The sequence below is a fragment of the Mchenga conophoros genome, linkage group LG6 (genome assembly GCF_057382185.1).
Source record: "Mchenga conophoros isolate Kocher_MC1m ecotype Shallow Benthic linkage group LG6, M_conophoros_male_GT1.1, whole genome shotgun sequence".
Lineage (NCBI taxonomy): Eukaryota > Metazoa > Chordata > Actinopteri > Cichliformes > Cichlidae > Mchenga > Mchenga conophoros.
Genome location: NC_140531.1, coordinates 39,881,924 through 39,907,390, shown reverse-complemented (window position 1 = coordinate 39,907,390; position 25,467 = coordinate 39,881,924). Strand labels below are relative to the sequence as shown.

Below are 25,467 nucleotides of genomic sequence, written 5' to 3'. Positions count from 1 at the left end.
TTGTCTGAAACATCAGTTCTGCCCTGTGGGGTCCCTCAATGATTTGTTTCGGGTTTGATTCTCTTTTTGCTTTATATAATCCCTCTAGGCCAAATTATCAGACGTTGCAGTAATAGTTCTTATCACCTCTGTGCAGATGACATTCAGTTATATTGTTCTTTCAAAGCTTCTAAGTTTTATAAATGGTCTTGTTTAAATAATTGTCTGTCAGAAATCAAACAATGGTTAATGGCAACTTCCTCCAGTTAAATACAGACAAAATCAAAATAATAATAATATTAATACATTTTTATTTAAGAAAGTGCCTTTAAAAAACACTCGAGGACACTGTACACAAGCTATAACAACAACAAACGTAACAATTTACAAAATAATAAGGATAAAATGTTGAGCAAATATATAAAATAAATTAAAGTAGCAGGATGGAAAGATTTATGTGGAATAGGCTAATGTGAATAGCTGAGTTTTGCGTCTGAACTTAAAAAGAGGGAGGGAAGTGATGTTTCTTATCTCAGGTGGAAGGAGTTCCAAAGACGGGGGGCAGAGCAACAGAAAGCCCTGCGCCCCATGGTGGCTAGCCGGGGGGAAGGGATGGAAAGAGAAAGAGAAGAGGAGGATCTGAGACACCGAGAAGGGATGGTGATTTGAACCAGGTCAGAGAGGTATGAAGGCGAGAGATGATGTATAGCTGCGCTGTCGCTCCCCCCCGGCAACTCATTGTTTTCTGAGTGATCAAATAAATATTTCCTCCACTGTATGTGAGCTCTGTGTACTTCATCAGTTAAAAAACCATTCCCTCCATAGTAAAACAATTCCCTCTCTGGTTAGGAGGAGGCCACTTTTTGTTAACTATAATAACACATGTGCAGGAACACATAACACATTCAGGAATTCCAGCTCCTGAATGTGATTACGTATAGTTAGCTAGCTTATCCTAGAGGATCAGAGGAACATTGGATATATTTATTACTCTTTACACATTTGAAATGAGAGAGTGTCTAAAAATAATACAATAAATTTCGATCTATAACACAGATACTCATACAATCTGCTCTTTTAACGTAACACAAACAATTCCACAAAGGTTTAAGGGAAGATTTCATCAGTTTCAGAGGCGTCCTTTTTGCCACATTACTGTATGGTCTTTACCTTATAATATAATGATTGTTGTTTTAATTTAGTACTATGTAAATAGAACTGAATTGGCTTTGTTTCTAAAAGTGGGAGCATGTGGAAGAAATCACTTGCCTGTTTTTGAAGTGCATACACAAAGTCCATATTCAGAAAAACTCCCACAACTCTTTCCCCAGACAAACAAAGGATCTCTGTCTATTTCAAATGGAGGAAACCTGTTTCAAATCTTACCAACAGCCACTGTACAGATGAGCCAGACTATGTGGTCCTTCATCGTCCTGTGTTGCTCTAGTCCGATCTCTTAGTCTGAAATAGGATTAAGACACAAGCCAGCATTTTAGTGAGCACCAAACAGGATGCCCGGTTCAAGAACTTGGAGGAAACACAAACAATGGGAGGGTCACACCTCTCATTTATCTGGACACAGGGCCGTGCAGAGATCTTTGAAGGGGCGGGTTCTCAAAGTTAAAAAGGGGCGCACAGAACCAGGCCGAATAACAAAAACCCACATTCATCAATAATCTAATATGGAATCTTATCAAAATATATCATTGTCATCAGGTGGGGACAACGCAAAGCAAACGTAGCCTTTTTTTAACCTGATGGGGAACAATGTTGCTGTTGAGGGGTTGCTGCTGCTCCTGCTGCTGATAGTGTTGATGGGCAGGGCTGTGTTGATCTGACAAACTTAATATGTTCCCATTAAAAAGTCCATAGTAGAGGTGTTAGCTGATTAAACAAGTGTTATGAGATAGTAATAAAAATGCAAAGATTGGTGACAGCGTTTGGAACCATAAGGCAACAGATTAAAAACAAAACAAAACTGTGGGACATAATCTAGTCTCTGATGTGACTCACTCTTGGCGACTCTTCCTCCTTCCATCTCCTCATGTGATCTATCACTCTCCACTTGCTGTTTATCTGATAACAAGGCACAGTTTGCTATTGCATCTATTATTTAATAATCAAAATTTAACAATTCTTGCGCCTAATCCATAATAATGATAGAAAAATGTTATAGAACCAAACTATTGTAATTGTGTTTATTATTGTTTTTATTTATAAGTTTTAATTTAAATAAAGTCTGTTACATAAAACATGCACACACACACACACACACACACACACACACACACACACAGTGATATTTTATACTTTTTCCAGAATACTGTATATACTATGGCCACAAGTTTGCATTATGGTGCTGATCCAGAATCCTTCCCTTAATATTTATTCCTAGTTCTATAAACAATATGTCTTTTTGATTATTCAGTTTGTTTGACTATCCACTGCGCAAGGCAGAAAGCTTGTTATTTTATCTGTGTAAAGATACAATAATTTTGTTCCTGTAAAATCGGCATTTGGTCATATTTGAAATATTAATCGAATATAATCTGTTTTTAATGTATTTTCTTTAAACTACAGTGATTTTATAGCGTAATTATAATAATCCATAATTACGTGGCTATGCATATTAGATAGTTTTCAGTGAAAAATAAGCACCCCAGAAAGGCAGGGGAAAGCCCTGTAACTTACTTTAAAACTAAATATGTCCCTAAAACGGTGGACAGAGCTACAGACCCATGACCAGCACTACTTGTGGGGTTATAAAAGGACAGTTGTTGTGTGTCGCAAACACAGCACGCTCATGTGTTTCAATTCGTCAGTTGCCACAAGACAACTTGCCAACGTGTACATAATAAGCTAATACTCCCGTGTGCTGAAGACTGAAGTGTACGTTGTACACCCTGCTTACTGTTTTTTGCGGCATCAGTCTGGTTTCCCAGTTCATTTGTGTTTCTCTTACAGCTCCGCACAGTCCAGGAGGAAAACAATGCGCGTGCTCTTTGCGTGCTCGTTCCCGGCTCCTCTGTTGTCAATGGCGAGGATTGGTTAATGGTCATCATGTGACTGATGCGCGCCCGTTCCTTTTATTTACCAAAATTGTGATTAATAGCTAAATGTTATTGCTGAGGGGCACAGGCAGGACTCCACACGCACACACACATTAGAAAAAAGGCTGCACTTGAGTCCTGTCAGTCCGTTTCAGAGGTGTTGTTTTGACTAAAGGCTTAACTTAAAACATGTGCAGTTCAAAAGGTGAGCTTGTACTTGTTGGAGTTCATCCTCATTGGTTACTGCTTCTGACAAACATGACGTTTGTACACAGAAAACGACTTAATGTGACTTTTTCTCTTTCTGCATATACACAGATCTGCCAGGAGGGAGCACTAAAAGATCTTTTTACACTGCACATGACTTCAGCCCACACAAATATTGCCCTTTTTGTGCATTTAAGTCCAAAATAATATTGTTAAAGTTGCTTTTACAAGTTTGTTTATTCAAAGTGAATAAAGCACAGTCTATGTGGGCAGTTTTGTTTTTCTCAGCATTAAGATCTCTCTATCTCTATCTCTCACTCTCTCTCTCTATATATATATATTCACTCCTGTGAAATAAGCTGTAAAAGCCAGTAGTACAAATATTTTATTATATTTGTTCATCCAGTTGAAAATGTCACTGAGATCTAAAATTACCTTTTAAAGACCGAAGTAAACAAAAAGGCAGCCGACTTTGTAACTGTTAAACTCACAGACTCAGATGGGGCTAATTTACATCAGAGTGAACACAACATCAAGATTATATGTGAACTTACATGTAAGCTTTCTTTCTTTTCTCTCCCTCTGAAATAAGCAGCTGAACCTTTAGCTAGCAACACACCGTGTGACAAACTACACACAAACAGGTTGTGTGTTCACAGATGTTTGTTGAGATGATAGAAATGTATTTGAAAATACCTGACAATAAAAAAAACATTGCTCTTTTTGTGCTCAACTTTTGTTTGGGCTTATTTTCAAAACACAAGAAGTAGAAAGTACCAATATTTGTTTAAAAATGTAGGGAGTAAAAAATGCTAGAAAAATAACTACTCAAGTAAAGTACAGATACCTGAAAGTTCTTAAATACATTAACAAAGTATCGATACTTTGTTACTTCCCACCTCTGGGTATAATATAAGTGACAGTTTAAGTGCTATAACTACATGTGCAGAAGGCAGGATAACCTGCGCAACTCGTGCTCCCATTCAGACAACATCTTTTTTCAAGGAAGGACTTTCATATTTCAGCAGAACAATGAAAAATCCCATGATGCATCTATTACAACAGCGTGGCTTCAATCCACACCATTCATCAACTGGGGGGGACCTGACCCAGCTACCATAATGTGGGAGTTGGGGTACAGATCACCAGTCTGTCGCGGGAGTAACACAGACAAACAACCATTTGTGCTCACATTCACAACTACAGGCATATTAGAATCACCAGTTAACCTAATCCTGCTAACTAGCTACTAGCTACAGAGCAGGTCACCTACTAACCGGAAGTTGGTGGTTCGTTCCTAGTCTGCTCCAATCTGCATGCTAAATATCCTTTGACAATATACTAACTCCATCAGAGTATGAATGTTAGTTAGTTAGATAGCACTACAAACTTAGAAAAGTGCTTGTGTGAATGGGTGTGATTGGGTGAATGAACGAGTTGTGTAAAGCGCTTTGAGTGCTCAGAGTAGAAAAGCGCTATATAAGAACCAGTCCATTTACCATTTCCTTGTCTTTGGACTGTGAGAAGAAGCCACACTACCTGGACAGAACCCATGCAGACACAATGAGAACATGCAAACTGCGCATAGACAGGCCTCAGCCAGATGGTGTCACTCACAAGCTGGCAACACTCGGCCTACACCCAACCCTATCCACCCACCACAGGACTTTATGACTGGCAGGCAGCATTAGTACTAACACTGGCGTTCCACAGGGTTGCGTCCTCAGTCCCATCCTCTACACCCTGTACACCCACGACTGTGTTGCATCCAATAGGGATAACACCATACTAAAGTTCGCGGAGGATACTGCAGTGATCGGTTGCATCACTGGAGGGGACGAAGCTGCTTACAGGAGAGAGGTGGCCGGTCTGGTGTCATGGTGTGAGGAGAACAATCTCACCCTCAACACTGATAAGACAAAATAGATGATTGTGGACATGAGGAAGAAGAAGAGGCCTCACCAGCTGCTGTTCATCCTGGGGCTTGAAGTGGAGAGGGTGAGCAGCTTTAGGTACCTGGCCGTCTACATGTCTGAGGACCTCACCTGCACACTGAACACCACACAGCTGGTCAAGAAGGCTCAGCAGCAGCTGTATTTCCTGAGGAGGCTGGGGAAATTTGGGGTGTTGGCCAAGATCCTCAGCAGGTTCTACAGCTGGATTGTGGAGAGCACCCTGACCAGCTGCATCACTGCATGGTATGGCAGCACTACTGTTATGGACCACAAATGCCTGCAGAGAGTGATAACAAACGCTGTGAGGATCACCAAGACCCCGCTGCCCTCTCTGCAGAACATCTGCCATCGCAGAGTCCATAGGAGAGCTGCCTCCATCCTCAAAGACCCCACACACCCAACACGGACTGTTCACACTTCTGCCCTCGGAACGAAGGTTTAGAAGTGTGAAATCCAGACTCGACTTGATTTTGTATCTCGACTCAGCAACTCCTTCTTCCCCACTGCTATCAGACTCTTAAACAGCTGACCTATTTTAACAGTATCAATAATTTTTGCACTTCAGGTCATCTCACATATCAACCAGCATATTAAGCTCATAGCTCTTTTGCACATAAATCTATCTATTCAATACTTCAATTTTTCTTTTTTGTCTCCATTTATTTATTCATACTATTTGTATTCTATCTATTGTACATATTAACCAGCATCTGTGTGTGGACAGCAGAGAAAGAATTTCATTGTACAGAGAAATGCTTTTTATTGGTACACATGACAATGAATGCTTTGAATCTTTGAATATCTTGAGGCGTTATTATTCTTCCTCGTTTCATTAAGAGCATGATAAAACAATCAAATCTTCAACCCCTTCTCTTCCCAAATGGTTTTGGGGTCAACACTGAACTGCATAGAAAATTCAGCTGCCAACCTGTTAACTTGTTGGAGACTAAACAAGCATCAAGTCATCTTTTCCTCCCAGAGGGGATGATACATGAGGTTATAAAGACTTCCGATATTGTAGAAGTCTATGGAAGAACACATCTGATCAGGATCAACCTCTGGTTGTGATTGTACATAAATAAATAAATAAATAAATAAATAAATAAAGACATTTTTATTTCTATAGCACCTTTCTAGACAGAATCACAAAGTGCTGCACATAAGATAACAAATAATAAAAGGGTAAAACAGACAATATAAAACAGGCAGAAATTTAACCAAACACAGTTTTAAAAAGGTGAGTTTTGAGTTGTTCTTTTAAAAACAACTACTGAGTCCACAGTTCTTAATGTTTGGGGGAGAGAGTTCCACAGTCTAGGGGCCACGGTGGCAAAAGCTCTGTCACCATTAGTTCTCATTTTAGCCTGTTTTATAGCAAGTAAGCCCTGATCAGATGACCTCAGGGACCTGCTAGGGACATAGGGCTGTAGCAGATCGGAGATGTAGGGAGGTGCCAGTCCATGCAAGGCTCTAAATGTCAAGACCAGGATCTTAAAATGTACTCTAAGTTCAACAGGAAGCCAGTGTAGCTGAAATAGCAATGGTGTCACATGAGAATACTTGGAGGATTTTGTCAAAAGTCTAGCTGCAGCGTTTTGCACAACCTGCAGACGATCCAGAGAACCTTTGCTTAGACACATAAACAAAGAGTTACAATAGTCCAAGCGTGAGGAAATAAATGCATGTATAGCTATCTCCAGTTCAGGGCGAGATAAAATAGGGCTTAACTTAGCCACATTTCTTAAATGATAAAAACAAGACTGAACCAGAGATTTCACATGCCCATCCAATGTAAGAGTCGAGTCAAAAGTGACACCTAAATTCCTGATAGAGGATTTAACATACACAGAAAGAAGACCAAGGGCTTTCACTATCTGGGATACAAATCTGTCCGGAGCACATATGAGGACTTCAGTTTTCCCCTCGTTGAGTTGGAGGAAATTTACAGCCATCAAACGTTTGATAGAATTTAAGCAGTCATTTAAAAGCTGAAGCTTAGATAAATCCTGGGGCTTAAAGAGATGTACAACTGAATATCATCAGCATAACAGTGATAAGAAATCTCCTCAAAAGAGCCCATTATGTGCTGGAGGGGGAGAAGATATATTAAGAACAATGGTGTGAGTGGTGAGTGGCTCTACTACCACAGAGAAGTTGTGGCAAAAACACCTGTAATAGTCAGCTAGACCTAGAAACCGCCCAAAACAAGAGAGTTCATCTCTTGTTTTGGGTGTAGGGTGGGACAGAATTGCATCCATTTATGCAGTTATGAGACGAATTTGCCCCTGTCCAACCTGCTTACCTAGATATATCGACAGCTTTCCCAAACTCGCACTTTGCCAGGTTAAGGGTTAAAGAGGCTTGAGCTAAACAAGTAAACGCAGATCACACTTCACTGTTAACAGCATGATTTTACAACTACAGTCTCTTCAAAGAGCCATTATAAAAGCTATAGTTGGAACCAACTGATGAATACATAGCACTAAATCTGACATTCACACACTTTGGTGATGAGTTTATGGGCTCTGTCACTCATTTCATATCACAATGAATAAAACATTGAGCCCACTTTTGGGTAATTTTTGGTCATTCTTAGAGTCAGAAAGAAACATTATCCAGAGTATACTCACTGGTAACGCTCGTGATTTAAATAATAATAATAATATGATGTGGCTTGTTTTGTGTGTCCAACAAGTTTGCAATTTAGTTTTGGCGAAGAAAATTCTAATGATTTATTCATCTTCTCGTCTTTTAGCGCTAACTAGCAGAAAGACATAAAGGTCATCTCTTATGTGGTATCTTTTTCCTGGAGTTGTAGAGCTAAAAATGAGATTGGTCTGTTCCAGTTTCTGTTACCTGTCCAAAGGTAATAAAAGTCACCTCCAGACCCCTCTCACAAAATATAGTGTTAAGTTTCACTTTAGTGGATCACATAAACATCATATTAAAACCCTTCTGTCACGGTCCTGGGTCAGTGACCCAGTGTTTTGATTTTGTATTATCATTAAGTCCCCGTCTCTGTGTTATACTTCCTGTTTTACTTTGACGGTCCCTTGTCTTATGTCAGTGTTTCTACTTTTGCTTTACCCATCCCATGTCTCATCATGTTTGATTACTCCCAGCTCTGCTCTTCTCCTGTGTCTCATTCACTCGGTGTCCCTCAGTGTGTTTAAGACCTGTGTTTTCCTTGCTCTGTGTCACGTCGTACCCTCGTCATGCTGTGTGTGGTTCCCTCCGTGCTCCCTGTGATCCGCGTCCCTAGTCTCTCGTTCCAGGTTTCCTAGTGTTTAGTATCAGTTTCCAGTTTGTAGTTTGGGTTTGTTTTTTGTGTGTTTGTTTTTATGGAGTTTTTTGCACTGCAATAAAGCAGCCTCTTTGAGTGTTTTTTCCTATGTCTGAGTGTCTTGCGTTTGGGTCCTACATCCTGCCTGCCACACAGCCGTATGACATCTTCCATGTGTTGTAGGATTTTTTTTCTGCCTTTTTTGCTTTATAGTACCTACCCACCACATAATAGCAGAATGGCAAAGTTAATGACAAGTGCAATGGCTGCTCGAACATGCTCCTGAAAAGTGTCTTCAAACATACATTAATTACTAAATAATAATCAGTGAAGAGCATTTTAAAAACGCAGCTTTACATAAAAAGTATTCTGTTACGTTTGATCATCAGGTCTGGTGGACGGTCTCTTGCTGTAGAGTAATTAAGTGTCTTATCCTATATGTAATGCTAAAACAGATGCAGTGTGCGAATACTGATACTGTTTACTTTAATTTCATATTTTGCCATGATCTTTGGTCAGGATGCTGGTCCTGTGGGAGTTTTGATTATCATTGAGAATGAAAAAGGTATTGCTTTAAAAATCAAAGTAAATATTTTAAAGAAAATGTTTGCCTTTGTATTATGTTGGGCAGTAGTACCTGTTTGCAGCAGTTGTTACAGAGACGTGGAAAGAACATTCAATCGTCGTGTTTTTGTGCGAAGAAATGACAAAGACGTTGTACCTGATTCATAGATGAGAATTTCTACACAGCAGACGCCGGTTGCTAAAACGAAAGTTTCAGTTTTGCGTTTGTGAAACTTGATTTTGTCTGTTAGGATTGCATCTGCTTGCAGTATGACTCACAGAGGATCTGCTGCCATAAACAGGAAGGCTCAAACCACACACGGTTGTGTTGAATACTCCTTCCAGAGCATTGCAGATGGGAGGTGTCGCTCTCAAAGACTGTTTTAAGAAAAAAGAAAAAGCTGGTATGAGCTGAGACTCTAGAATAAAAGTTTTTTCAGTCACTGTGACAGTTACTACATTGAGACACAGAAAGTGTGGTACATATATCACAGTTATGTAGTAGTTGTGAACATCAGTGCAGGTTCATCTGTGGAGGTTTTGGCCAGTAATTTTTAAAAATCCAGACTTTGAATCAGTTTTATAAATGTTCAGCACATTTTAGTGGCTTGAAATAATAGTGGCCTTGAATTCAGTGGCACATGCAGAACTGTTTCTGTTATTTTCTCTAGTGAAAAGATTTTGAATGTAAAAAAGTGGACAAAAAAGATCTACTGGTAAGTTTCTCCTGTTGTTGCAGGGCAACTTGCTCAAAAGGGAAAATGCATGTGCAAGGTTTTGCTCTTTCTGTTTAACCCTCTCAGGATCAAATTAAACTTTTTGTTGCTAATGCATAACCAAGTCCTGTAGTGATACTTCTGAGTAAAGAAAAAAACTATAAAATATGTATGTGGGGTAATCAGGTTGTTAGTTTTTAACTGTTGCAAATCGGCAACGCCTGCCTTGAGAGGGTTAAAGGCCTTTAAGATGACAGTGTTTATTCAGATTATTAGAGTCTCTCTTCAGCACCATACACTCACATTTTCATTTGAATTAGTTTGCCCAATGAAAAAAGTAATAAAAGTATAGATGAGATTCACTCCCAATAAATAAATCTTCTTCAAGACCTTACACTTTTTCATTAAATAATCTGATTTAGTGTAACATCACTTAATCAGGTCAACAGCTATCCAGGCTAAAATATTTTGCTCTGCCTCGTGTAAGAATTCAGGCACATTAGAAAAAGCCAATAAAAGGCTCAGTCATCATTTTATAGTTTCAATACTACATTCTGATAAACGCAGTTCTTCTTTTTCTATTAATAAACTCTAACAACAAACTACAAACGAAAGCCTGAAAAAATTCAGTACTGAAAACCATTTCCCTTATTTATGAATTCTGCTTATTCGTATTAAAATGTTTATTTTTTTTAAAAATGACTCAGCTTTGATATCATTACGCCACATTAATGGAAAATTAAGCACACAAAAGGGATGAAATTAGTGACTACACTAATATATTCTGTTTTCTATCCTCAGATCAATGCAGAATAAACAGTCAGTAGCCCAATTTGTCTGCTTCATATGTCTCATCCTTGAGTTCCCTGTTTGATGGAGATCTGACAGCAGTGTGTGAAACTCCCATTTCTTGACCTTCACATAGATATGGACAGATGACATTCTCATTTTTTTTCTCAAAGACCTTGCTGTGTCCATATATATAAGCTGAGAAATACAATTATGTTAAAAAAAAAAAAGACATCATTAACTAATGCCTGGAAAACAGCAAGGGCATTGGTGAATCCAAAAGGCAAATAGAAAAACAAGTATTACAAGTAAACAAGTATAAAAAAAACAACAAGAAACTTCATACAAGTTATTTCCAGTGAGGTGTATATGAACCTGCACAGCCACTATTTTTTCGAGAGTTTTGGCTCGGAAGGGCAAATTTGAAATTAGCCTGAAATTATTTAAAACGGTACGGTCTGAACCATTCTTTTTCAAAACTGGAGTTATTATTGCAGTTTTAAGAGAGGATAGAACAGAACCAGAGATAAGAGAGGAGTGTGCGATATTAACTATCAACGAGCCAAGAGAGGGGAGGGAAAGTTCAACAAGATTAGTGGGTCAAGTTTACACGATGACAGCTGAATTATTGTAGGAAGTTCAAAACTGTTAGAGAGGAAGACAGCTGAGTAGGAGAAAAAACAATTGACCATATCATGAGTTGGCCAAGTTCAGAAGAATACCAGGGGACAGAGCGAGAGAAGGAAACAGTTTGAGTTTTCTATATCTGTATCCAAAAATATCCAGATATTTTACCAAAATCATGTGGTTTAAGGATTTAGTCGGTCTTACACCCGAGATAACACCCTCAGTTCACATGTCAGTGCATATATGACATGGGAAATTGTCTTTATTCATTTGCAGATACAAAGGTGGTTTGTGCATCTGTTTATCTTACAAACATTATTTCACTTTTACTAAGATACAGAATTTCTTTTAAAAAGAAAAAAAAAGTCATAATTCATGTTCACATGGATACAGATCTTAGGATATATTCCAATGGAAATTAACAGTGTAAAGGCAAGACATTTAAAACACGGAAAAGCAAACTAAAAGTACAAATATGCAAACAACAGTAGACTAAAAATATTAGGGAAATTAAAGGAACATGTTGTTTTCCACCCTTTAATATCTACATTTCATTTACATTTTCTACATTTAAAATTGGTGTCTTACTTTGCCAACATCATCCACAATTTCTAAATATCTGATGTAATCTCAGATTTAAACTCCCAAATTTATGAAGTTTATTGTCAATCCAGCTGCAAACTTTTTATTATCAACACTTTTGTCTACCTAACTTTCATGTCTGTAACGAACTAAAGATCTTCTCACTCACATTAACTCATTTAGTGAGATCAGAATCAATTATTCAAAATTTTAATTACTCTACAAAAATCAACATATTAAACACAGTCAGATATAATACAAGGTGAAGTGCTTTTTGAATAAATACCTGTGCAGAAGGCAGCAGAGCCTTTTCATATAGGTGGTAACTATTAAAAATATTACAGTGTATCAAAATGTAAATAATGTGCATTAATGGGGAATACATGGTAGGCTATTGACATTAGCAGAGAAGGAATTATTAAGCGTGTTAAATAAGTTGTGTTAAACAGTCACATGAACAACAATTATTAAACCTTGGGTTTCTGCATGAACTATGGATTGCTACAGGTATGACTCTTTAGTCACATCTCAACAGAATATTAAACAGAAGTGCTTGCCTCTTGTGTCTGGCATGAACAGCCTCCTTCATGGAGGTGTCTACAAACTCGCTGATGTTTTCCTGTGCTGTGACCATTGAGCATTTGTAGAAAGCCAATCCATCTGATGCTTATTCAGCTTCATGTCTGGTGTCATTGATTTTTCCCTGATGTAGCTGAACCCACAATTATTGCATGAGATGTAAAAACCTAATTCAGAAACAGTAAGAGTACTGTAAAAAGTAGAAATAGAATGCACTGATTTGTAAATCTCATAAACCTATATGCTGCATGGCATGATTCTGGCATCAGTGTATGAGCTCAGGAACCCTAACAGAAATCACTGTGAAATGCAGGTTAAAGCTCTCTCATCCAAAGATTAAACCATACGTGAACATAATCCATAAATGCCACCGAGTTAAGGCAATGCACTGAGGCAAAGTGCGAAATTCTTCTGTAGCCAGGCAAATCAAAATTTGAACTGTTTTACACTGTGGTTTATGTGTTGCAACTCATGAAGAATAATAAGAGAATTAAAAAATATGGGGCGGTCATCTGGGACACAGACCCAGATCATACCCCTAAATCACGTTTTCTACTTGTGTCCAGTCTGAACTATGCTAAACTGTCACTAAGACTAACAAATGTTCCATATATTCCAAATCCTCCTTGACTTTATGCGTTAATGGTAACAGTAGCTTCATCCTTTTTCTCCTCAGCAGCACCATCATCATGAACCTTATTTTCCTCAGAAGGTTGATCAGATTTGTTATCAGTGCCTGACTGCTTGATCTGTTCATCATCGGGGGGAGAGGAGATGAGAGGTGATTTTTCCTGCGTTTGATTATCATTGGAAGATTTCTCAGATTTCTTATCAGTCCCTACAGTTGAAGCAGGGATTGGTATTACAACAGTGTCATCCTCAAGATCATCTTCTCCAAACTTTTTCCTCTTGAAGCAACCGAGCTTGTGACAGACACAAAGAGAATCATTAGACCAAATAGCAATTTGGTGATCTCAGTGCAGTTATGGAGATTCAGACAACTTGATATAAAGATAACAGTCTTCAGGCTGAGTATAAACTCTCACCTTAAACAGGATGATTGTGATTATGATCAGAAGTAAGAGTCCCAAACCGGCTCCAGTTAAAATGATCAGCATTTTATTTGGGAGGATAAAGAAATCAACCCGAACTTCAGTCTGTTGGCAGAGAAAACACAAGATTTCAAAGTAGTGCCTTACCATTTTTAACATCACTCTAGTAAATAGTTTGAATAATTATAATAATTATTCATGTAAAGACTGAAGGTACCTTTTTTGTTGGAAATTTGAATGGTGTCAAATGGTCTTTATTCTGTGGGTAATAGATATAATAAATTAGGTTTACTGGAAAAGCAATGACAGAAATATGCTGTGGTCAAAATCAAACATACCTCTGGATCGTTCAGCACATACCGAGCGTCGTCATAGCCAACATGTACAGAACTTACAAAGTTAATCTTTCTGCTGTCTCCAGTGTATTTTTTCAGAAAAGCAACATTCTGTAAAGTAAGAGCAGATTAATTAATCTTAAGTAATTTATTATTTTTATATATGTGTAATGTGTATTCTGTGTGTATTTAGTACATACGGCTGCCTGTTGTGCGGCTTCTTTAAAGTGGACTTTTCCCGATAGTGTAAACTCAGCAGATGCATAGTTCTTCAAATTGAAAGTGTTGCAGACGATGGCCACGCACTTATTTTTTGGTAAGCAGTTCTGTTCCACAACCCCAAGAAAATGTTTTAAATGAGACGTATTATTCTTTTCATTACTTCTTCATCTGTCATAAATACACTGCAGTAATTGTGGATACTAATATGATGTTTTAAATTACATCAGTACAGTTGGAAGTATTCTCTAAACACTCAGTTTGATGTCCCTGATAGTTGCTTTATCGAATATTGTCAATACAGAAGAACCAGCTGTTCAAACCTTCTGTTTTTGAGGGGCAGCCAATCCGAAGAAAGTTGGGTTAAGGGAAAGAAAATTAGATAAAGCTTCTTGTTTTAAATGGAGGATGAATTGAGAGGTTGTTGCAAAGTCATTTATAAGATAAGGATTACTTTGAACTGTGCGTCATGTAAAGTTAGTCTAATAGAGTCCAAGCACGAATAAATAAAAGCATTAGCACAACAGCTTCCTTTTAAGGTATTAATAATTTTACAAGACCTCAATATTTTATTCAATCTCTTGTACTTACCTTAAATTTGTGGTTAGTAGTGGCTGTGCACTGTGTTTTGTTCTTAAAGAGAAAAAGTATGGTAAGCTTTAAGGTTCTATATTTTCATATGGAGCAGCAGTGTTCAGACACAAAATTACCTCCTTGACAAAGATTTGATAGCTTTTCATTTCAAAGCTATGCTCCAGTTGAGTTGGGAATTCCAGGGTGATGGTTGCAGGAAACTCCTTAAAACCAGTGTTATCTATCTGTAAATTGTCATAGACAAAATGGTCATTTTAAATAAATACATGTGGAAATATTCAGTTTTCTGATGAGAATCAGATGAAAATACTGATAACAGCCTTGTATCAGTCAGTTACAACCAGTTAGTTTAGTTTAGCAAGAACATGATCGATAATTTTGATTGATCAGCTGAAAACTGAAATCAATACGGGAAAGCCATCAACTCCTCTAATGGCCACTTGAGGCTTGGTCTAAACCACAGACAGTATAAAAGGTGGACGTAGGTTCTGGGTCTGAAAAGTGAAGCCAACAAAGTTCCTTAAACTTGCATTATTTTGAATGGCCTCCAGGGGGCGATACACAGGGTTATGAAAATACTTCTGGCTCTATAGAACCAGTCTATGGAAGAACGGGCCTGAACTCTGGAAACAAATTATTGATAGGCTAACATCTGATTTTGTGTCACCCTGACTAAATGAAGATCAATATGGTTTTAAAACTGCATCTTGACAATTAAAGTATTCAATGAGATCATTGATCACCAGTTGAGTTGGATAGTTTCTTGTTACAGAGTCGTCATGTGTCTTACCCCAGCGGTGCCCGACCCCGGGCCACGGACTGGTACCGGTCCATGAGTCATTTGGTACAGGGCCCCGAGAGTTGAAGCTCGGGTGTGAAATGTATGGTTTTCAGTGTTTTTATCATTAACTCTGTTTCCCTGGGTCTTTCCCCGTGTTGTAGTTGTACACACAACTACAACACGGGAAAAGTAAGATCTTATTTTGAAAGAAATATTTACGCGTTACCATGGTGACCAGAGAGCATTACGGGGCAGAGAGGAGGACGCTAAAGCTACACAATTACACAGAGTTAACGATTATTATTATATTTACGAAATACCGAGTTTTTGTCTTGGTCGTGTCAGTCTATTTTGTTGTATTTATCCGCGACACCTTAAAGACCGGTCCGTGAAAATATTGTTGGACATTAAACCGGTCCGTGGCGCAAAAAAGGTTGTGGACCGCTGTCTTACCCTGTATGTAATGTTCATTTCTTTAGGTGCAGTCTCATCTGAGGTGAAGTTCAGATAGGTAGTGCTGTCTTGGTTCCTGAAAAGATGATCGCAGCATGCCACTGAACAATTATACAACTACTGACTTGTAGAAATAGATTAAACATAAGGATACACATAATATTTTATGTGAATAGTGATACTTACACTGTTAAAATCATTTTAATTTCAAATTGCACTGGGATGCTTTCGGTGAGGGTGCTGGTCCTGTTTGAGTCTTGATTATCACTGAGCGTGAAAAAGACATTTCTTGTAAATATCAAAATAAATATTTTAGAGAAATGTTTATGCAGTAGATTGTTGTACCTTTTTGCTTCAATTATCATGGACATCTTGTCATTCCACTCATAATTATGCATGACATGGAAGGAAGATTGAAACGTTGCCTTTTTGTGGGAAGAAATGAAAAAGATGTTAGGCCTGATTCACAGATGAAGAGAAAAGATGTAAGGAGGAGAAGCTGGAAGCTAAGACTGAAGTTTCAGAGACTTGGTCATTTGTGAAACTTCACTTCTGTCTGTTAGGATGGTATCTGGATGTTTTATGACTCACGTAGGATCTACTGCGATACACAGGCTGGCTCACACCACATATGGTTTTGTTGCGTTCTTCTTGATCCCGGCAGTCGTGCGTTGTTAGTCTTGATGACTGTTTTAAGAAAAGAAAATGGTTGGTATGAGCTGAGACTCTAAAATAAAAGTTTTTACACCTACTGTGACATTTCCTTTGATACACTGCAGGTAACACTAAGTTTAAACTTTTGAAGGTTAAGCTATACTGCATAGTGTAGTGGAGGTCACCGAGGCATTGTATAACCTGACCATCATCACACACACACACACACACACATATATATATATATATACACATATATATATCCTAACCCTAACCCCGTCATGCATATATATGATGTTTAGTCCATCTTAGTAGTTTGAGACAGTTCAGTTAAATGTGCAGAGCTGTCAGCTTTCAGGAAGTTTCTATAATTACATATGAAAATTAATATTTTAATATGAATATTTGTGATATTTTGTCAGCATTTTTCAAAGAACTGTCTAGAGGAAAGATTTTAAGGATGTGGGTATGAAGGGACATTTTAAGATTCTGCCTTTCTCTGTGATAAGCTGACTAGGCTTAACGAAAGGTTGCATAATGTCATCTTTGTCTTTATGGCAGGGCAAATAATTATTTGATTACCTGCTGCATTTATGTTTGAAGAACCATAAAATAACCATGGATTAGCCCAAACCTACACCGGAGCAGCTTGTTAATGATCTGAAGAACAGCATGTGTAAAACACTGTGCCGTAATGAACTAAAATCTTAAAATTTTGAAACACTTGCTTTGATGTTGTCCTAAATTCACACACAGGGGAAGGATGCAACTGAACATCACTTTAACCTGACAAGAGCAGGTGAGAAGAAATATCGTGCTATGCTTCACAGTGGACTGACTTTGCATTTCTAAGAACTAAATGAGTATAATATGCTTAAAAAATACTTATAAAAAAGACATTATATTCAACCTGTCGCAATCTGTTCATGTCCGTAAGCGATATCAAATACTGCCAATCTCAAAATGTTCTAGAAGTCCGTGATGACAAAAATAACGTATTCATCAGTAAAACACAGTAAACTTGCCAACATGTCTCCAAAAACCGTCTGCTCATAACCTTGTTGATGCTGAGCTCTGTTTTGATGTGCAAATGAAAATAGATTGCATGCATTTAGTTTCTCCTGCATTTTATTACACAGTGGTCACTATACGAGGATCAGTCAGTGATCACTTCACTGAGCTGAACATGCACCATCAATGAAGGGAACAACTGATCCTCTTAAAATGGGTTTGTATAGATGTATGCATTGAGTGGCTCCAGTAAGGTTATCTGCTTTTTTCATTTTAAAAAAAAGCAGTTTTCCACCAAAGTATTATTTTATTCTTATGGTTTTCATTCATTTGTAATTAGACCCAACAGATATGAGTAACCTTTCATTTAATTTCCCTTTTCCCAGCAAAAACATTGGTTAAGATTGTGAGTTTTAGGATTTTAAGACATAAGCAGAAAGAAGAGGAAATGCATTACTGGACAACCACAGGAAGGAAGTTAAGGCAACTTATCAGATTTTGTGCAACACAGCACAGAAATGCACATAAAATCGAGTTCCCTGCAACCTGTAAACTCTATTGTGTATAACCAGGTTGTCCTATAAGCTTTGTGAAAAGCCTTCAGTTAATCCAAAATACTGCAGTGAGATTACTGAAAGGACTAGAAAGACAGAGCCTATTTCTCCCATACGGCTCTCTGTTAAATGTAGAATTTAAACTCCTCTTCATCATATGCAAGGTCTTGTATGCGATGAGTGTTAATCCATTTTGAGACATAATTTTACAGTTTAATATTCATTTCCACCGCTTGTATCCTCAATCTCGTTCTATCACTCACTACCCACAGCTCGTGACCATAGGTTTTTCTGAAAAGTGGCATTTCAGAAATACTGTGTTTCTGAAAAATACAGTAGTTCTCATCATTGCTACACTAACAACATTCAAATTTATTGTCAACTGACTGATGATCTGTCATTGTCACTGCACTCCTTGTTGGCTTGCCTGAGAGAGGTCAAAGATTGGCTGTCGGATAATTCTCTCATTTTAAATGAGAAAACAAAATGAAATTATGGTGTTCAATAGCCATGTTCCTCGAGACCAGCTTGTTGCCTCTTGCTAACTCTCACTCTCTCCCGGGTGTCTATTTGGATATCTCCTCCATCTGTAGTTAAATCTGGCTTCTTTCAATTTCGCTAGATTTCTAAAGCTAAGCATTATATACCACACAGGAACCTCGAAAAAGGTATCCATGCTTTTGTGACCTCCGGGTTAGACTGTTGCAATTCTCTTTACTGTGGTCTCCAATAGGGATGGGTATCGAAAACCGGTTCTTGTTGAGAGCCGGTTCCCACTGTTTCAATTCCTTAGAATTGTTTGCCATTTTTGCAAACGATTCCCTTATCGATTCCAGTCGCCCCGAATGAGGTCACCACGTCGCGGAACGTCATTTATCTGGCAGGAAACACGGCGCCTAAGCGGCTTAAACGCTCAAAAGTTTGGTTATACTTTACGAGAACGGATGACAACAGGGCAACTTGCAATACTTGCAAAGTAGATATTTCATTTAACGGAGGAAACACTACGAATATGCAAAAGCATTTGCTCACAAAACACACGATGACCTTAAATGAATGTCGTGTTTTTAATTCCGCTCCGGACTCGTGAATCTCAACCCAGCAGCAGCGGTAACGTTTGCACGTCCTCTCCCGTTAATGCGGCAGGTAAATAATCAACTAACAGTGCATATTATGTTAGCGCGATCTGCCTTATTACAAAACCTGCCATTACTGTGCATTGAGGTGACCATGATGAGACAGACAGAGTCTGGCTCAGATGCTGGCAGTTCTCACTGCAGTCTACCGGTAGCGTCTCCTTTCAGGCCAGGATAGACGAACGTCACCGAGCAGTGACTGAGTTTGTGGTCAAAGGCTTGCACCCGTTTGCCACAGCAGATGATTTTCAGTAAGTGAATGTGTTTAATTGTAGGCAGGGACATTACTGAATATTCTTGTGTAATTGCTACAGAATAATTTATGTTATACTTTGTTATTGCTACAGAAGAATATTTATTTTATTATTTTACATTTTTTTTCCTGGGGACCCTGTGACGCCCCATTGAAGAGCTGTAGGCTGGATCTCTTAAGATCTCACTGTTGGGTTTGTAAGGCCATGTTACTCCTAAGTTTCTATCTTGTTCAAAGAGAAGATATAAAACAAAGTTCTAAGCTAATCGACCTTAGTGTTCTCCTTTTTAAAAAAGAATCGATAAGAGAATCGAATCGTTAAACAGAATCGAAAATGGAATCGGAATCGTGAAAATCTTATCAATACCCATCCCTAGTCTCCAATCTGTCTCTCTTCATAGGCTACAGCTTGTTCAGAATGCTGTGGCTCGCCTTCTTACTGGAGCTAAAAAAATTTGATCCTATCACTCCCGTTCTTGTTGATTTACATTGGTTACTTATCAAATATCGTTAAAAATTTTGCTACTCACTTTAAAACTCTGAATAATTTTGCACCCAGTTGTCTCACTGAACTTCTCAATCTGTACACTCCTTGTCGTGCGTGATGGCCCAAACTAAGTTTAGGCTGAAAACCAGAGGCGATCGTGTCTTTGCTTCAGCTGCTTCAACCTTTGGACTAGCCTCCCCGCTTCTATTCATGCCCCAGACTCTATCCAATCCTTCAAATCAAGATTGAAGGCTTACTTATTTAACCTGACTTTCCCAACCAGTTAATGCCCTTTCAATAAACTTATAATTAATTTCACTGCTGTTTTTTTTTTACTTTTTAGTTCAGATTTTGTATCCATGAACTGACCTTCCTTCTGAATTGACATTTTACTTAACTCTTCTGGTCTATTAGTGCCTCCTTTCTGTCTGTGCTAGTGCTAGTGCCTAATCTGTACTTTGTTAATTGATTTATGTTGATTCTTTGTATCATTGTGAAGCTCTTTGGTGTGCCTTTGGGTTTTTAAACGTGCTATTTAAATAAAACTGTATTGTCTTGTAATGTATCTTTATAGTTACCTTTATAAGAGTCATCCTAGAGAAGGAGAGGCCTGGAGGATAGAACATTATAAGGCTGGTGTTGTATGAGTCATCACCATCATTTTTCAAATGTATAGTCACATTGAAGTAGTTATTTTCTGTCACCAATAATGTCGGAGTCCTGAGAGAGACAAACAACACCTAATATTAAACATATGACATTAATCGTATTATATCTGAGTCGTGTTTGTAGATATACATACTCGAATTTGAATTTGACATCCAGTTCAGCGATACAAGTGTCATTTTTTCTACATTGTTTCTCAAAAGGAACCTGCAAAAAATAAAACTTGTGTTTAATTGATGCCAGAAAAAAGATTTCCTTCCTAACACACTAAACTGAGGTGGTGAATGTGGTAAAATTGTACAGTGTTAAATTGACACTAGAGAGTTTCTATATAGGTTCACTCTTTCCGGTATTAAATGAACACTGACAGTGTTATATTTTAACAGGAGCCTAACACTAAGCAGTACTGATTTTCTAACACTGGAATATCCCTAACATTTTAGGTTATTTTTCAGTGTTTGAAAATGCTCAGTGTTAGTCGTTGTTAATCTTTAAACCTGACTAGGCTACTGATAACACTGTCAAAGTGTTCATTTAACACTCAAAATAGTGGATGTGTAGATGCAGCTTTGTCAATTTTGTGAATATTGATGTTGTATGTAGAACGTACCTCAACAGCAGACTGCTTTTTGCTGTCCATGTTCAGGGTGATGTTAGCAGTCTCACTGTCAGCTTGAGAAAAGTTTAATTTGATGCTGATCGGTGACAACGTGTCGATCACACATTTCTGTAAAGCAAAAGCAACAAGAGAGGAGCAATAAACACGAGGTTTGCTTTTGATCAGATTGAGAATATGTGCAAATATTATGAATTCAGCTTCATACGTGCATGTAGATGGAGAAGTTTAAGCAAGTCATTTCATCTTTCAGCTCATAGGTGGAGGTAAGACTCCTGGTTTTCGTATCAGTTTGAGTGAAGAAACCTCGATGTTTTTGTCTCATTGGGTCCACGGCGAACATGTATGTGATGTTCAGTCCAGAGCTCACATTCCCTGTAAACCCGCAGAGCAGGATTACAATAATGCATTCACAGGGTGCAGTCAGCAGCTGTTAAATGGTTTACTGAATGAGGCTCCTACCTTGTTTGCTCTTTGTTGCTTCTACCATTTCAAAACAGGCTGTTAAGGTAAGCATAAGTAAATTTCCTTCTGCACCCTGACAGTCAAGTTTCTCTGTGCTTATCTCCTTAGGGTGGAAAGATAGGTGAGCCATCACATTAAAGACGGGCTTGGAGCTGAAAGACATTTAAGAACAGTAATAAGAAAGTAGTAATGATGCCCTCTTTCAATACTAAGGTTTTATATATCAGGACATAATACAGTATAGCAACATTAGTTCTTTATTTTATATACAAAACCAAATCTGAAAAATTTGGGACACTTTATAAAATGTAACAACAGAATGCATCCATAAATCCATATTTTATTCACAACAGAACATAAAAAATATCAAATGTTTAAAATGAGAAAGTGGTCGAGTTTCTCACAGGTAATGATGGGCAGAAATTCACCAATTTGCAAAAAACTGCATCTACACATTATGGAGCAATTTGCGGCAACAACAACAACTTAAACTTTGTGTTTTCCCCCCAAATTAAAACTCAAAGCACAAGAGTTGTGCAAAGGGAGCTGTAACCCTAACACTAAGCACACTAACCCTACCTTAAGACAACAGCAGCGCCCTGTGATCCGATCACAATATCTGGGAGGCCATCCTCTTTGATGCCGACGCCCCCATCGATGGCCTGTCCAAAGAATCTTATCCCAGGTGTTATTTTGTCTCCTGTGATTCTCTGAAATAAGAGATTTCAATACTGAAAAAGTGTTTTCACACATATTTGTATGGCAGAGAAAAACGGTGTATTTACATTAAAATTTAACAAAGGTCTTATAAGAAATGCTACTCTTTGTGATGTAGATTTCACATGACATTTTGCCCATTCTCCTCCATCCTCTCTATTCTAATTTAATTGTATTTATACAGCACCAAATGACAACAACAGTCGCCTCGATGCTCTTTATCTAAGCCTTTTCCACTCACAGACAGTTGGCTGTTTTTGTGTTTTGCTTGTTTTGTTTTTTTAAATTCCGGAGATCAACAGTTTCACAAATATCAGCAATCATTCCAAAGTCAAAATCTATGAGCTCAAGTTGTTTGTTTCCTATTCTGATGTTTCATGTGAAGGTTAATTGAAGCCCTTGGCTTGTATTTTCAGGATTTTATCAGCTGGAATATGTTCACATGATTAGTTAGTATCATTAATAGTAGGATTGGTAGAAACTCTTGTCAAAGGAAAGAGACTGAGCTGCCTCATTCTCTTTCCTGAAACAGCCTTGCTCAATGATCTCCTTCTGATTGCTGACTCTGGACGCTCTTCAGTCCTGGTCCTACTGGATCCATCCTCGGCCTTTGATATGGTAGATCATAACACCCTATTAGCGAGGCTTGAACACACAGTTGGCATTAGAGGTGCCGCCCCAGATTGGTTTAAGTCATATCTTTCTAATAGCTCTTTCTCGATCAATTTTGGCCCTTATCTCTCCTCTGCTGCACCTCTCTCGTGTGGCATGCCTCAAGGATCTGTCCTCGGCCCCCTGCTCTTCTCACTGTATATGCTCCCCTTAGGCATCTTTGTGAAGTACAACATTGCACATAATTGTCACGCTGACGACATACAGATCTATTTCGAATTAACTGATGATCCTGCTATGTCTTTGCACGGTTTTCGTGAGTGCTTGCGCAAAGTCAAAGATTGGCTCGCTTATCTCTCGTGTTTGACAGTAGTATTCCCTGTGGCCAACTCCGTGATGCCTTCGGTTCCTTTGATAGTTTCCTCACCGACACTGTTAATGGCCTGGGTGTGTTTTTGGATAGCTCTTTAAAATTTGACAAACAAGCGTCTGCTGTTGTCAAATCTTGCTTCTATCAATTGTGTCTTATTAGCAAAGTCAGGCATTATGTCCCGCATAGGGACCTGGAAAAGCTTATCCACACCTTCGTGACATCTAGGTTGGATTATTGCAGCTCCCTTCACTTTGGTCTTAACTCGACTCTTCTCCATAGACTGCAAATTCAGAATGCGGCTCGTCTCCTTACTGGTAGTGGGCGGCGTGTCTCTATCACCCCTGTCCTTGCTGACCTGCATTGGCTTCCCGTTAAGTATCGCATTCGATTCAAAATCCTGCTGCTTACCTTCCGAATTATTAACAATATAGCTCCAAGCTACCTCATTGAGCTACTTAGATTATACACGCCTACTAGAGTACTAAGATCATCTTCCCAGGAACTCTTGGTACAGCTGAGACCCTGGCTGAAGACTAGAGGTGACCAAGCATTTGCCTTGGCTGCACCCGGTCTACGGTATAACCTCCCCATTGCTATCCGCGAGTCTGATTCCATTCAATCCTTCAAACTGCGGTTAAAAACCCACTTATTTAGCCTCACCTTTTCTACCAGTTAATGACTGGTTGTTAGTTAGTTTAATGCTTATTTCTATCTTCAGTCCATTCTTAACTACTTTTAATCATTTTTAAAATTTTTGACTGTTTTATCCTTTACACATATTGTTCTTTTATGCTTTTATATGGATTTCTTTTGCTTCTGTGTTTTAAATGCCATCTAACATGCTAGCATGTTGGTACTTTGCCACAGCCTTGATCCTCCCCTGTTACTTCATCTCCCCCTCTTGTATGTTAAGCATTTTTTGTACACCACTGGTTTTAAATGTGCTATATAAATAAAGTTTGTTGTTGTTGTTGTTGTTAGTTAGTAAACAATGAAATGAATGCTACACGTGTACTATATTCAAATGAAGAAAACAATTACAGTAATACAAAATTATGTAATGTGTACTAAATTATACAATAAAATACTATTCCATTAAAAGTAAACACTGCTCAGAGATTGAGCTGACTTGCTGGAGATTTGTGCTGTTAAAGGTTTTTTTTTTGTTACTTGAAATGATACTTAAAATCATGGGATTCATGGCCAACTGTACCTTAAAAGATTTTAATCTCAGTTGACTCAGCAGATTAAAGCACTACGATGGCTTTTAGCTTGAATTAACACCCTGTTTTTCTGTTTTATTGTAGTTTACATTATTTTATTTTAGCGTAGAGGCGATCGTGGCTCAAGAGTTGGGAGTTCGCCTTGTAATCAGAAGGTTGCCAGTTTGAGCCCCGGCTTGGACAGTCTCGGTCATTGCGTCCTTGGGCAAGACGCTTCACCCGTTGCCTACTGGTGGTGGTGGTTTTTTTGTAGTCTATTTCTATTTTCCCCGTTGTTTTCACTGGCTGACCTGTAAAGCACTTTGACAGTAGTATCCCCAACTGCTACTACTGCACATTCACCCAATGTGTGTGTGTGTGTGTGTGTGTGTGTGTGTGTGTGTGTGTGTGTGTGTGTGTGTGTGTGTGTATATATATATATATAAAAAATGTTCTTCCTCTACCCCCCCCCCCTCATTTTTGCACATGTCGAGCATGTCAGGCTACATTTCACTGTGTGTTATACTTGTTTAACTATGCATGTGACAAATAAAGAACCTTGAACAACCTTTGACTATTATTGAGTTCACTGAGGTTTACTTCCAGACACTTGAATATTTTTCTTGACCTAATTACTAGGGGTGCAACAATACACAAAATTCACGGTTCGGTTCGATACTTTGGTGTCACGGTTCGATATTTTTTCGATAAAAAAAAATGTTCATGCCTTTTTAATTTGTCATTTATTACATTTTCACGGCACATTCTGCACCACATCTCTGTGCGTTCATCATTTGTTTGAAGCCAGCTCACCTCCTGCAACTACTCTTCCGAGAATACGTGCTTCTTTTGTGGTTCGGACTCCTTCTGACATTTCTTTGGAGGTGGAGTAACATCACAGTAATTGCTTAAAGGAGCTTCTTCGACATCTTTAAGAGTTCTAAACAAATGTCTGT

At 38.4% G+C, this 25,467-nt stretch overlaps 1 protein-coding gene across 2 annotated transcripts in view; it reads right to left on the bottom strand.

Moving 5' to 3' along the window:
* LOC146573300 (integrin alpha-L) overlaps positions 1–25,467 on the bottom strand; it is a 57,896-nt gene that overhangs the window by 19,390 nt on the left and 13,039 nt on the right. Inside the window, exons 15-31 of one of the 2 annotated variants that reach the window (XM_085278025.1) lie at positions 22,187–22,317; positions 21,605–21,759; positions 21,351–21,517; positions 21,137–21,253; positions 20,663–20,733; positions 20,439–20,580; positions 16,357–16,452; positions 16,111–16,190; positions 15,952–16,032; positions 15,766–15,841; positions 14,648–14,755; positions 14,529–14,570; positions 13,919–14,044; positions 13,722–13,829; positions 13,601–13,642; positions 13,378–13,488; positions 11,406–13,254 (exon numbers count right to left, since the gene is read on the bottom strand). The exons of the other annotated variant lie outside the window; for it this stretch is intronic. Of the exons in view, the coding sequence (XP_085134151.1) occupies positions 12,964–13,254; positions 13,378–13,488; positions 13,601–13,642; positions 13,722–13,829; positions 13,919–14,044; positions 14,529–14,570; positions 14,648–14,755; positions 15,766–15,841; positions 15,952–16,032; positions 16,111–16,190; positions 16,357–16,452; positions 20,439–20,580; positions 20,663–20,733; positions 21,137–21,253; positions 21,351–21,517; positions 21,605–21,759; positions 22,187–22,317 (1,944 nt within the window). The 3' untranslated portion in view covers positions 11,406–12,963. Of the gene's footprint in view, positions 1–11,405; positions 13,255–13,377; positions 13,489–13,600; positions 13,643–13,721; positions 13,830–13,918; positions 14,045–14,528; positions 14,571–14,647; positions 14,756–15,765; positions 15,842–15,951; positions 16,033–16,110; positions 16,191–16,356; positions 16,453–20,438; positions 20,581–20,662; positions 20,734–21,136; positions 21,254–21,350; positions 21,518–21,604; positions 21,760–22,186; positions 22,318–25,467 lie in introns of those variants that run through there. 2 annotated transcript variants of the gene reach the window in all.